This window comes from Microcaecilia unicolor, chromosome 3, assembly GCF_901765095.1.
Source record: "Microcaecilia unicolor chromosome 3, aMicUni1.1, whole genome shotgun sequence".
NCBI lineage: Eukaryota > Metazoa > Chordata > Amphibia > Gymnophiona > Siphonopidae > Microcaecilia > Microcaecilia unicolor.
In genome coordinates this window covers 81,375,243-81,389,333 of record NC_044033.1, presented here as the reverse complement: position 1 = coordinate 81,389,333, position 14,091 = coordinate 81,375,243, and the positions used below count along the sequence as shown (strand labels likewise).

The window sequence follows — 14,091 nt, the reverse complement described above, 5'->3', positions numbered from 1 at the left end:
CCAGCCAAAGTCCTCTTTTCCGGTGCAGCCACGTTGCTGATCCGCAAGGCTTCTGTTTCTGTGAGTCTGACATCCCACCAGCAAAGGTACCCGACGGTGGCGGCGGGGGAGGGTTGGCGGCGGGAGGGGGGGGTCGAAGAGGTTGGCGGAGGGGGGCCAGGGCCAAATCTATGGGGGCCCATGTAGCTGTCAGGTCTGCCTCTGATGTTACTTCCTGTTCTGGGGCAGGAAACCAGCAGAGCCGATACCCGTACAACTGCTCCCTGCACCCCCAGAAGGTGATGCGCCGGGGGGGGGGGGGGGGGTTAGAGGTGATGCACCAGCGATCCACCCTGGGTGGAAGACGACATAGGAACACCACAGTTATGCCACGTCCATGGCTGGTGAAACTACAGGGGCATACATGTATGGCGAGTCAATGCTGGCCTATGCACCAACCAATGAATTAAGCCACTTAGTGGGGAAGTTACCAACGTGGACTACTGTTAAGACAGGTTATTTTACCACAGGGTCTCATTGCATACAATAGGACCCTGTGCTAAATAGAACAACCTGTGGTAAAATAACACATCTTAATGGTAGCCCACATTGATAACTTCTCTCCTTAGTGCATGTTAAAGCAATTTAGTGCATCCTAAATGGTTTCAGGTGCACTGAATGTTTAATAACAAATGCAAACCCCAATTTAAAACTATTCTGAAAGCACTCAGTGACTCTTGACTCTTGCAGGTATAGAGCCTGGTTACTAAGCTATGCTGTAGGCGTGCTAGTGTTTTAGCATGCCCTAAAAATGAGCATGAGCTAATGCTAGAGACACCCATGTGTGTCTCTAGCATTGGCTTGCACTCAATAAAACCGCTAGCGCACCTTAGTAAACAGGGCCCATAGTTATCAATGTGTGCCTTAACATCATGAAAGCATAAAATTGAACTTGCAGTAACATAACACACATTACCCATGCTAAACCAGTACTGTGTGTTAGTAACTGTGCCTGCTGGTCACCTCAGGACCATAAAACAAAGGATAATAACCTCTGTGGAAGAACCATGCAGAGGAGAGAGGCATTGATTGACAACGCATATTGAAAAGCTATGGAGCAGGCTAAAGCATACCCCACTGTTCACTGGGTGGCCATTATCTTCCTAGAAAGCAATGTTTCTAGTACTCATAGTAAACCAATTCGTTATTTACCATGAACTTGTCTAGCAGGATGCACTGCAGAAAAACAGGCCTAATTGGGTCTAGTATGTAAGCATTGTGTCTGCTGGATGGCTGCCAATTTCTTCCACTGTCATGCAGATGCTTTAGCCTCTGGAAGTGTACATTGTGCCTTATAGAAGCTAATTTCTACTACTACTACTATTTATCATTCTATAGCAATACTAGACGTACACAGCGCTGTACACTTGAACACGAAGAGACAGTCCCTGCTCGACAGAGCTTACAATCTAATTTCCCCTCCCCTTTCTCCCTATCGCCTTGCTATTGAAAATTAAAAATTCAGGACACAGTAAAAAGAAAAAATAATTATGAGAAGTTCTCTAGATCCACTGCAGTGTGCCCAATATATCAGCGCAAGTGCTCTTCCCACTGGGGATTTTTCTCAATTTATTTATTTATTTGCTGCACTTGTATCCCACATTTTCCCACCTATTTGCAGGTTCAATGCTCAATCATGTCAGGTGGCTAACCTGGAACCTTCCCCCCCCAAAAAAAAAAAAAAAATTACCCTTGGGTGTTCTTAGAAACTGGGAATTTGTGACACAACAAAGAACTCAGGTTTTACCACTTACACTGATGAAATTATGCTTTTTGACATCCTCTTAGAGGTAGTTCATTCATTTCATTTGGAGGTGAAGTTTCAGGCAAATGCCATTGGATAATCCCCAAGAAAACTCTTGCTTTATCTCCACAGCTATAATGTGTGAATCTGCATAGAACTGAGTCATGCTAGCTAAACTGACAATACATAGTGAGGGTATTACTCATGTCATTCAGAGCCTGCTCTGTTCTTGCTGCTTCTGTGCCAGCCTAAAGATGCACATGATACTACATGGTTCCAGCACGTGCAAACTCTACTTCCCTCCCACATTGTGCAAAACCACCTTAGGGCTCCCTTTTATGCTTCTGTACATTCATCGTCAGTCAGTTTGGTTTTTGTCTTTGCATTGTCATAAGCATTCTTCTCTTCTCCTAAGCATGCTTAGCCAATCCTTCTCCTCGCCTGCTGGCAGGTACTGTTGAGCAAACTTCAGAGGTTTTATTCCTATCTCTAAAGTGACACCAGGACAGATTACACTATCCCTGCCTGAGCTGAACTGTGACAGGTGGGCAATGAGGACCTGCATAACTTGGCAGACCACACTCACGAGACCCAAGCCTATTAACCCTCTCCACAAGCATAAGCCATAGTCCACAATATTTTCACTCAGAAATGCACTCAGGCTGGAAACAACTTGAATATTTCATTTAAAGACACAAGCCCAGCAATGAAACAGGAAGGATGTTAAGCTGTGTACTGTATCTCACCATTGCTCCACCACAGGCACATCACTGATCAAGGTCATTTGGCTCTAGATCTGATTGTTTTGTACCAGCCTGAGTCTCACAGTCCTAGGTGTCTAGCTGCCTCATCCTTTGGCCTTTCCTAAATGTCCCTTGCAGTGCATTTCAAGACTTTATAGTGGGTCACTCTAGTAGTGTCTGCAGACCACAAACTTGAGGTGCCATGCTGGTAGAATGATGCAGACAAATTTCCCATTGTATTGGGAGCCATGGGCTTGCTTAAAAAGATTTCCAGTGCACCTGGATAGGTGCTTAGACACATTACATCTCACAAACGCCAGAAGGATGCTCTCTCTCTCTGGCATGATGCAAGTACTACAGCGAGTGTCAGCAGTAATGTTAAGGGACTGAGATCATGTTCCACATACCCTGGCTTAGGAGTAAAGCTCATTCCTGTCAAGGTATATGCAAAAGTAACTCATTCGGAGAAATTGCCCGTGAGAGTAGAATTACACAGGGAAATATGTGCACATATATTGGACATATGGTAATAAACACACTAACATGTTGAAATCACAAGTGTGAAACTCATGAGCAGTTGTGCCAGTGGTCAAGACTTCATTTTGGTAGAGTTTGGCAAGGATTGATGCTTTGGATTGCATGTATTACAATCATTATTATAGCATATGGGATCTTTTAAAAGAAACCAACATTGTTGAAAGCACTATAATACTTCCCAAGACAAAGCAAAAGATAACATTACCAAGAGGAGAAGGGATGATACGAGGTATGTGATAAATCACTCTACCAGGAACTTTCAGGAAAAAATCATGAAATGTAATGGTTACTAACTCCATATGACCTTAGTGAGGTCACCAATCTCTCTGGGACTCAGTTTACATAATTATAATTAGAAAATCATGACAACAGCATTATTCATTTTTTTTTTGTTATCTCCTTAAAAATCACTTATAAAATATCAGTATCACAAGAGCTGCCAAGTCCACTCTCCTACACACAGCAGGGCTCATTTTCAAATTAGAAAACTGTCCAAAAAAAAAGGCACAAAGTGGCAGATGGAATTTTTTTTCACAAAAATGCCCAAATCGCTACTTTTGAAATTAATTTTTAAGATGATTTTCTACCATCTAAATCTCAAGGGGGGGGGGGGGTGTTGGAGTTGTGTTTGGGGCAGAACTAGGGTGGGCTTACAATTTGAATGTTTTTCTGCAATAATGGAACGTTGTAAAAATGTCCAAGGAAAGCAGTATGACTTTTTGGCTAGACCAAAAAGGTGGCCAAACTGACCAGATGACCACTGAATGGCTAAAGGCATGACCCCCCCTTTAATCCCCCAGTGGTCACTGACCCCCTCCCACCCCCGTAAGAGGTGAAAGTGACAGTACATACCAGGCTCTATGACAGCTGCATATATAATGGTCATTCCTCTTAGAGCAGCAAGCAGGTCCCTAGAGTAGCCTAGTGGTTGGTGCAGTGGATTATGGGACCTAGACCCAACTGGTACACTTGGGGTGGAAAATGTGAGTGCCCCCCCCCCCCAAAAGACAAAATACCTAATGAACACACACATAGATAACACCTGCACGCATAAGGGCTATTGTAGTGCTCTACAGTTGGATACAGTACATTTTTTGCTATTCCTGGAGGATTCACCATACAATATAAGGGGGTTATGACATGATGTGTACCTGGAACCTTTTATATGAAGATCCACTGCTCTGTTGGGATGTCTGTGTGGCAGTCTAGTAAGACTGCTGGCCCCCAGACATCCCAGTGGCTTGTTTTTGTGCATTTTTCCCTTGGGCATTTTTTGTTTGAAAATGAGCCTTAAAGAAAGAGGCGCTGAGCACAAAAAACATCTAAAATAGGAATTTTTTGAACCAAAAAGAAAGACGTTATTCTGGTTCGAAAATGCCCCTCAGTATGTTTCTGAAACACTAGATTGTATGGTATATTGGGCTGGTGTGCAATCAGGTTACATAGGCAGCAGAATGGAGTGGGCCACGAGGTCCGTGGCCCCACCAATATTTTGCCCAACACAGCAACAGAAAATAGAGATTTGGGAGGCAGTGCTGGAGATTTGTTTGTTTGGATCCTCCAAGCAAAAAAGATCTTCAGCTGCCCCTGGGTTCTAGTGGGATGTCTCTGTTGATTGCATTTGTACTTCCTTTTTAATTTCTTTTATTATTATTATTATACACTGCTTTGTCATTTTAAACCAAAAGCAGTATATTAAAGTCAATAAAATGGTATTATATATTTTGCTGGGTTTACAGGAATTGTGACTGGAAACTGTAGGCAGTTTGGAAATTAGGATTGCTGAATATATTGCTTCTTTCTTTGATTACATCAGACTGCATTTTTCTCTACCTAGAAAGAAGGGCAGGTCTGGCCCTTCCTCTACACTCACTCTCAGTTCCTTTAGAAACAGGAACTTGTTTCCTGGTGCACTGCTGGGCAGATGCAGTGGTGAGCACTCGCTCCCTCCCTGGGACTCATAGGGCTGTTGGGGAAGTGTGCTCAGTTTGGAACTGGATGTTCCTGAGGCAGGTGACAATTTATACTTTCCAAAACAGTGATCAGCTCTTGGTCAACAGCCTCCAAAAGCCACTGGAATTACGCTAAAGGATGTTATTGTTTCAAAATCAAGGTGGCAGCTGAAAGCCCAATGGGAATATCTGGCTGGAAAGTTGGCAGTCTCCGTAATATTAAAATCCAGCCATTAAAAGGCAGCAGCCTTTCCATCTGCCATTTCTTCACTAATACAGTTGGCAGCAGGCCCTCCCAAGTGAAAGAGTAGCCTACCCATTAGAACAGTGGGTTGAAACTAACCCTCTATTGCTTCTGATAGAAGCTTAGGGCCTAATATTTTATTTATTTATTTGTTGCATTTGTATCCCACATTTTCCCACCTATTTGCGGGCTCAGTGTGGCTTACAATAAGACTTGAATAATAGAAATACATTTGTTACAACTAAGTTATGGATTACATTGAACAGAGTTGTGCGAGGCATTCGAATATCGTTGGTAGTATAACAATGGGACAAAACACAGAGACATTAGAAAGAGACAATGGGAAAAAAGGGCATTATTAGGCGCCTAGACATATAGTGTACATAGTTCAGAGCAGGAGAGATTCCTGCCTGCTTAAATTGCACCGAGCAGGTTGGGAGGGGGCAATCACAGCATTTACTTGGGCAGCGCCACAAAATATTTGCTCCGACTGCCACAGCACTCCCTAGTTAGTGAAGGGGTAGTCCAGGGGCAGAATCTGGGCAGAGCCAGGAGTTATGTGGGTGCTGGCCATATTCACTGCCGATACCGCATAGCTAACTGGGCAAGTAGGACCTATATAACATTTGGATATTCAGTGTCAGTACTCAGATGGGGCCTGGCACTGAGTATCTGGTCTATTGTATCCAGAGGCGGTCAGCTTTTAAATAAACTCTGACCGCTGATAGCTGAATATTGTCCCATTAGGTTGTAAACCCTCTGGGGACAGGGAAATACCTACTGTATCTGAAGGTACATTACTTTGAACTACTGAGAAAGGTGTGAGCTAACTGCCTTTCCTTTTCCTGAATTTAAAGTAGTTAATGTTACTGCCCTGTGCAGTAGAGCAGGAGTCAAGAGATTATTTAGTGACTTGCTTTCATTTGACAATATAAACTTAAAAGGAGTAGGAAAGCAATAACAAAACAACAGATGGACGGTTATTGTTAACCTTGAGTAAGATGTGAGTAGCCTTTAGTCAAGTAGGCCAAAACTTTGTATGGCCTGGAGTGATTGGTTGCTATCATGACATGGCTACTTCTAAATTGTGTGTTGATAGAACCATGTGATGAGAGAGAGCCAATCAGGCTAGGGAAGTCATACATCCCTGAAGCTGTTTTTTTAATACTAGTCTGTCAAAGGAGTGGAAAACAAAAGTGAGGACATTATAATGCCTTTGTATAGGTCCATGGTGTGACCACACATCGAATATTGTGTTCAATTCTGGTCACCGCATCTCAAAAAAGATATAGTGGAATTAGGAAAGGTACAGAGAAGGGCGACGAAAATGATAAAGGGGATGGGACGGCTTCCCTAAGAGAAAAGGCTGAAGCATCTAGGGCTCTTCAGCTCGGAGAAAAGACAGCTGAGGGGAGATATGATAGAGGTCTATAAAACAATGAGTGGAGTGGAACGGGTAGACGTGAACCGTTTGTTTACTCTTTCCAAAAATACTAGGACTAGGGGGCACGCGATGAAGCTACAAAGTAGTAAATGTAATACAAATCAGAGAAAATTTTCTTCACTCAATCTGTAATTAAACTCTGGAATTCAATGTGGTAAAGGCAGTTAGCTTAGTGGGGTTTAAAAAAGGTCTGGACGGCTTCCTAAAGGAAAAGTCCAAGGACCATTATTAAATTGACTTGGGGAAAATCCACTGCTTATTTCTGGGATAAGCAGCAGCATAAAATGTATTGTACTTTTTGGGGGATCTTGCCAGGTATTTGTGACCTGGATTGGCCACTGTTGGAAACAGGATGCTGGGCTTGATAGACCTTTGGTCTGTCCCAGTATGGCAATACTTATGTAATGGTGGCCTGGTCCCCTATTACTTAGTACAGTCAGAAGAAGCACAGTTTGAGATCCTTTGGGTAGGCACAACTTGCCCAGCTGAATGAGGAAAGAGATTTATAAGTCAGTCCTGAACTTGTAACTTCCACCCTAATGTGTTCTCTCTCTCTCTCTGTGATAAGTGACTCGCTGTATTGTATCAGATTGTATTGAATTATCAGACCGAATGCCAGTGTCAGCACTTACGGCATTAGATCAGCTTGGCATTGTGCTTATTCCAGTTCTACTGTTTCTGGTTTTTCCACTTCTCTTCCCCTAATATGCAACCGGATCCCGTGACATCCGGATGCAACAGAGAAATGGCACACACCACCACCCCCATCTCTGCGTTTTCTATTTCTAGTTTCTTGTTTTAGGTAATGCCCTGTGGCTCTGAGAACAAAAGAGCCAGCACCCTCCCTCTGCTGACTGTCAGGCAGGTATGAGTGATTTCTCACCACTGGTGAATGCAGGGTTTCTCTCACCTGCCAATGCCACTGGGACCCTGTGACTCTAAGAATGTGGAAATCCCTAGAGCTAAGGCTGAGCACTGGCACGTTTTATAAGGAGGAAAACTGTAAATCAAACCAGATTAGGGATCTGCAGCTGCTGCTGCATCATTTTTTTCAGCTCAAATGAAACCACTAGAAGCCTGGTTAACATAAGAGGTACAGGACACGTTACCTCCCATATATATCCTAACACAGGAGTCATCCCATTTCTATGGACCCTCTGGCAGGGTGTTTTCTGTTGCCTTGTATGTATGGAAAGAGTAAAAGGGGGGGGGGAGTCATCCTGCTATTTAAAAGTATTTATGCAGGTGGCGGCAGTGCCAACCACATAAGTGGGCCACTTGAATGGATTATTTTCAATGTATACTATAAATCATTTTATTGTCAAACCTATATGTTTGGTTGAACTCCACAAGACTGTAGTCTACTAACTGATAGATAAACTACTCAATAACAGGAAACAGTAGAACAGCAGTTCATTTGTAATTCAGTGTAAGCGGGAGAAAAAGTCTCATACTGTCACCGGGACTTATCTGTTTTAAACAGCACTGAAAAATGCGAGTGATGCCCCTGTGTGACTCATATAATCATTGACATAAAAAACCCTCCTACCAAATAATTGACTCTTTGTATGAGTTAACAACTATATATACATTTTTTAAAATTTTATATTTTGTATATTACATATCCAGTTGAACACCTATATGTTTGGGGCATTTTAGGGGTGGCACCACTAGACATATAGGAGTCAACATTCAACTGTGGCAGCAAGCTTGTTTTTTAAATGCTGGTCACGGCATTAAAAAAAAATAGAGAGATACCCAATGCCACTAGAGGTATAAATGCTGGAACTGAATTTAGGTAGACAGTGTTCAGCACCAGTAACTATACTCACAGGCAATGTTCCCTGTAATTTGAGCGAGAGTCCTCCCATCTACAGTCCTGCCAGTAGGTGGAGCTGTTTCACTATCACATTTTCAATAGTGAGTGACAGGCAAGCTCTGCAGGACTCCAGCATCAACCCCCCCCCCCCACCCCCCACCCACACACACACACACACACACACTGGCAGCAATGCAGCTGGAGGACTCTCACTCAGCTTAGAGGGAATAGTGCTGACAGGGGCAACATTTAGCCACTATGGTGGCAATTCTACAAGTGGCCACCTCCATTTAGGTGCTCCAAAACTGTACAATGAGCACCTATTCTATAAAGGTATCTGGATGCCCAGATTCTGTTACAGAATATTAGCATAGCCTATTATTGGGGTGCCTTACATTTAGGGTTATACCAGCCTTAGACCTGCTATAGCTGTGGGCACTTAAATACGGCTAGGAAGCACATACGAGCATGACACAGAGTGCTCTTACTGGCCAGGGCCTGAAGTGCAAGCCTTCTTGTATGGCTCAGGGAAGGGGGGTGGGAAAAAAACCAAACTAATCAAGCTCTTGGAGCAGAGTAGCCTAATGGTTAGAGCAGTGGCTGAGAACCAGGGTGCCCATTTCAAATCTCACCGAGGTCCTTGTGATCCTGGCAAGTCACTTAACCCTCAGAAAAAATACCTACTATACCTGAATGTACCCTGCTTTGATAGCTTTTGGGCTTGAAGGTGGTATATTTTAGGATGATTGAAACTTCATATTCAGTACATAGGGTTAATCTAGATGTGTGACTTATTATTGTAGGCTCCTGAGTCCTAAGCTTATTAATATTAATGCTTGCATGTTCTGGACTTGAACTGGACAGGAAATCGACAATGATCATTTCACGCTCCCATGCTGGTTAAGGCCCGCATGAATTGTTACAGCCAGCCAGAAGTATCACTGCATTTAAAGAAATCCAGTCAAATCAGTTCATCCAAACCTATTTTGCTTAATTTATGGAACTAAATGAAGGGCCTGCAGGAGGCAGAGTTATTCAAAGGCGCAGCAAGCACTGCAGTGTCTTAACAGATTTGTTGTGGAGACATTAAAAAGGGATTTGAAAGAAAGCTTAGCTCAGCAATTCTAGGTCTGACTGCTTGGTTGAATGCCTAGTTTGGGGTTTGCAAGAACATGCATCAGGCATGTGCAGCACATCTCAAAACCTCTTCATATTCAAGACAAGTGTCCAGCCAAAAGCATGTGAGGAAACCACCAATAAATCAGGAGTTAGAGGCGATGATCTACCCAGAAAAAGTGTAGGAAATCAGACTATTCGAAGAGTCCTGTAAGGTCCTGAAAATTCATGAACTGCAACACAGGCCGGTGTTACAGTGGGAGGAAGGGGATATTGTCCACCACATTTTGACTCCTTGTCCCCCCTTCTCACCCCATAAGTAATGTCCTCCCTCTCTTCCACTGGCAAGAGCAGAGCAGTACTTCATCTGCTAGCCTGCTGGCATCAGCCATTCAACCCACCAGAGAAACCAGCCACCAGGGGGGCAGAAACCTTCTATTGGCAGGAGGAAGGAGACAGCAGATTATACAGAAAGCATTTCAAGCAAATCATGCAGGGAGTGGGACAGCCTCCTCTACCCAAAGCAAGTGAATGCCTCTCAAAGCCCTGCTAAAACATCATTCTTGTTAGTAATTTAAAAGAAATCATAACCTAGGGAGACTCCAACAGGACACCCTAAGGTAAGTGTTAAAATCCTAAAGGCAGCAGCATTACTGCCAGGGAGTTCTAGGGAATGCCAGGGAGTCACAGAGGAAACATGCAGAACTCTCTCTTGTTTTTTCTGTAAATACTGCACAAACAGTAAGCTGTCAGCCAGCCTTCTCCCTTCTTTGTAACATTTTGTTAAGATTTCTTAGCATATAGAAGCCCACATGGATACACTGAAGTTGAACCACTGACTCAGAGGCACTCTGTTCTACCTCAGGCACCTGAGGAAAGAGAACACGTGGAAATCATTGCCTCCGTCTTGTTCAGAGATCAAGTGGCACAACAAAATATCCGAAAGATTCTTTCCCTCCACCACCCCACCCCCGTCTGCGTCAGCAGAAAACAAGAAACAAATGGAAAAGGGGAGATCTTTTTACATTTAGGAAATGAAGGAGGGGTGACGTGTCAAAATAACATATTCAGCAGCACTGAAAACTATAGTACACATGGTGGGGGAAGGGAACAGTCTGTCTGCAAGACATCCGTTCTCGAGAACGGGCACCCGCACATCTAAATATCTGTCAGGCAACTGTTTCCCCGGGGAGAATATGTAGGTGAATCAAACCACTGTGTTCTGTTTGGCTTTGAGGGATGCTCCGGGCTCTCCATTAAGTATAAATCTGCCTGTCAGTTCATGCACGGATTAAGATCAGCGTAATTTCTGCCTCCACTGATCAAGTGAAGTCTGCAGTAGAGATGCTCCCCCTCCCTCCCCCCTCCCCCCCGAACTTCTTAAGAAGCACGTGCAGCTCCTTCCAAAGCAGATCCAGGAGAAGGAGATGGGATCTGCCTGCTGGTTTGGATTTAAAGCATCCCTCTGCCTCAGCCAACAGGAAAGTGGCATCAGGTATTTTTTCAGAACCGATAAAACGACCAAAGCAACTCCAAGGTTGTCTTGTACCTTCCATGGAGGGTGAAGCAGCTCCACTATGCCTGTCCGCCTAGTCAGTGAAGCTGGGCAGGTGCTGGAGAAACTGATCCGGTGAATATAAAGTAACGGTGCTCTTTCACTCTCTAAATAAAGCCCTCCAGCCAGGAAATGTAACTTTACAAAACACACAATGGCATGGCACTTGCCCGTCTATTTTTCTGAATTTTATCCTGTTTTCTCCCCTTCCCACGCATGCGTTTTATGAATCAAGATGCACTGCCAATAGGGGGGCTGGAACAGCACCTCTACGGGTCCGCAGGCTCACAGGGCAAGTGCCTAATCCTCTGTATGCCCCCACTCAAATACACCTTCTCCAGGATGGGCACCAATGCCACCCACTCCCAGGAAACCAGATGAGCCCGCGTCCGAAAGCACTGTCGCACCGAACACACACTTTTCCCACTGATGGGGGTCACAGAAGTTGCATGCACTCTGAGATTATATGGCTTGCTTAAAAACACACACCTGGGGAACACTCAAATCTATTTAAACAAAAATATACGTATTAAAATATGCGCTCAGATGAGTGACCACCAGACTATTACAATATACCACGTCACCCTCACTTATCTCAGTCCAGAGGACTGTATTGCAGGCAATTTTGTAGCCCATTAATGTCCCAAAATGTGCTTCTTCAATCATGTCCACAAAACAACACTTTATATAAAAGTTCTGTGCTTAGATCAGTGACCACGTGACTGTTAGAACGTGGAAACACGGAGGCATTTTGGAGATATATATGTTTGACAGTATTTTTGTATTTATTTCAAATAAATACAAAAATAATGCCAAGCATATATATATATATATATATCCAAAATGTCTCCGTGTTTCCACGTTCTAACAGTCACGTGGTCACTGATCTAAGCACAGAACTTTTTCATTTTTTAAAAATTCATTTACAAATTTTTATGTTTTGGTGGATTCGAGTGCTCCCCGAGTCTCTGAGGTTTTTTTTTTTTTTTTGGGGGGGGGGGGTTAGCTTTGCTTTTGTTTTTGACTGTAGGGTTATAAATACATAAATACATACGGCTTGCACTAGCTATGCAGAAATAAAGGTTTATATACTTTATCATCAGCGTTAAGAAGCTTCAATAGCCAGTCAGCAGCAATGCACATTTCACTTCACCTGCTAAGCAGCCAAGCAAACCGTGTATCCAAACACGGTTCCCCGATTCTTTCTTCACAGATAACAATTAATGCTTTTAACCCCGACTTACGTGCCTGAGCTGAGAAAAACCTACTCTTCAATAAAAAGCGGACACATTTTTCAGGAAAATTTCAAACCACCTATAATATAGAAATCCAGCTTTCAGCATGCACGTACGCATTCCACTACAAACACATTCCTGCAGGTGTCGCGCACAGAATAAGCGTCCAATGCTACTTCCACATTCCATCGCAAGTGCTCAGATGCGCGCACACCAGACAGCAACAGCTTTAAGGCTGTGGTGAAAAGAATCCAGCAGCAGCCAATGCTAGAATATGCCGTCACAATTTCGTGGCCACCAGCATCCCTCATCGTACCGGCACTGACAGGTGTACCAGAGAAGAGATGCGGAGGGCAGACAGTACAAAATTGTCCGCTAAATCCAGAGCATCCCCTGTGCGTAACTCCTCCCAAGAAGCTGAAAAGGGAACAACAGGTGGGCTTTCAAACACTCACCAGAACCTGGGAAACCTCTCATCTCCCCTGGCAAAACAAAACAGCTCCTCACTTAAATAGATCTAACGCTTCTTGAGAAAAATCAGTTGCTTTAGGGCCCAAAGGTTTCATCAATATTTTGGCCACTGTGCTGGCAAAAGTCACTCCCCCAAGAAGAGAAACAGGGCTTGAGCTGACCTACCTCAGCCCTCCGGCTTAAAGGTCTCTTCCGCTTCTAACTCCCAGACGGCTTCCTTCCACTGGAGTAATGTGCTCCTCTTTAACGAGCCAAAGACAGTTTTATAGTCTGACAGGCTCTACAGCTACGTAACCACGATAATTGCTATGCACATACAGTACAGAATGCATCTTTTTTTCCAGCAGGCTCCGCCTCTAATTCCAAGGAAGAGAGTTGATCCCGTGAGTAAATTAGTAACAGTTTGCAACAAAAGGTTTAAGAAAGCTTTGCTCAAACACAGTGGGGAAATGACTTGGCCTCAGGGCCAAGTTTCTTGAGAAATCAGAAAAGAAAAACAGACGAACCGTGTAACCTGGGTCTGACATCAAGGACTGAAATCAGTGTGTGGCAAATTTTGGCCTAGGAAGACACTTTTTTGTTTACCATGTTGCAAAAGATTTACTGGAAGTGATGGACCTTTGGTGACCTCTGTGAGCTCAGGATCTCAGTCCAGGTCACTTTCCTGATAGACCTATGCCCATTTCAGGAGAGCCACCAGCATAACTAGACCCAAATTGGTAAAATAATAATAATAACAACAATAAAAATACCCGTTGCAATAATGATGATCCATGGTGCCCATACTTGTGTAAAAGGGACCTTCCCTCTTTCATAGTTCAAAAAATATCCAGATTTTTCCATCCACAAACTAGGGATGTTCATCCCTTTGAAAAGATATAGGAAATGGCAACGTTGTTGAAAAAAAAAACCCATGACATTTCATGTTTATTTCGTATACCATCAATAGTGCACTTTCTGAAAAAGCATGCAGTCTTTGAAGAGTGTGCTGTTTAGAAACAGGGGCCCCAGTGCTCAGAGCTCTGGCCCTAAAGTGAACAGCGCCTGCCCCATACCGTGGGAACAGCACAAAAACTTAGCTCCCCAATGCTCAGAGCCAATGGTGTTCAAATTATATACACACTGTGAGCATGAAAGTAAGGAGGAAGAAGGTGCATGTGCACAAGAGTTTTACGGTAAGCACAGCTCTTGT

The 14,091-nt window shown here is 43.7% G+C and overlaps 1 protein-coding gene across 1 annotated transcript in view; it reads right to left on the bottom strand.

The window, feature by feature from the left end:
* LOC115464270 (calpain-14-like) overlaps positions 1–12,739 on the bottom strand; it is a 43,417-nt gene extending 30,678 nt beyond the window's left edge. The window contains 1 exon segment of the mRNA XM_030194668.1: positions 12,545–12,739. Within this exon segment, the coding sequence (XP_030050528.1) occupies positions 12,545–12,739 (195 nt within the window).
* Positions 12,740–14,091: the final 1,352 nt, after the last annotated feature.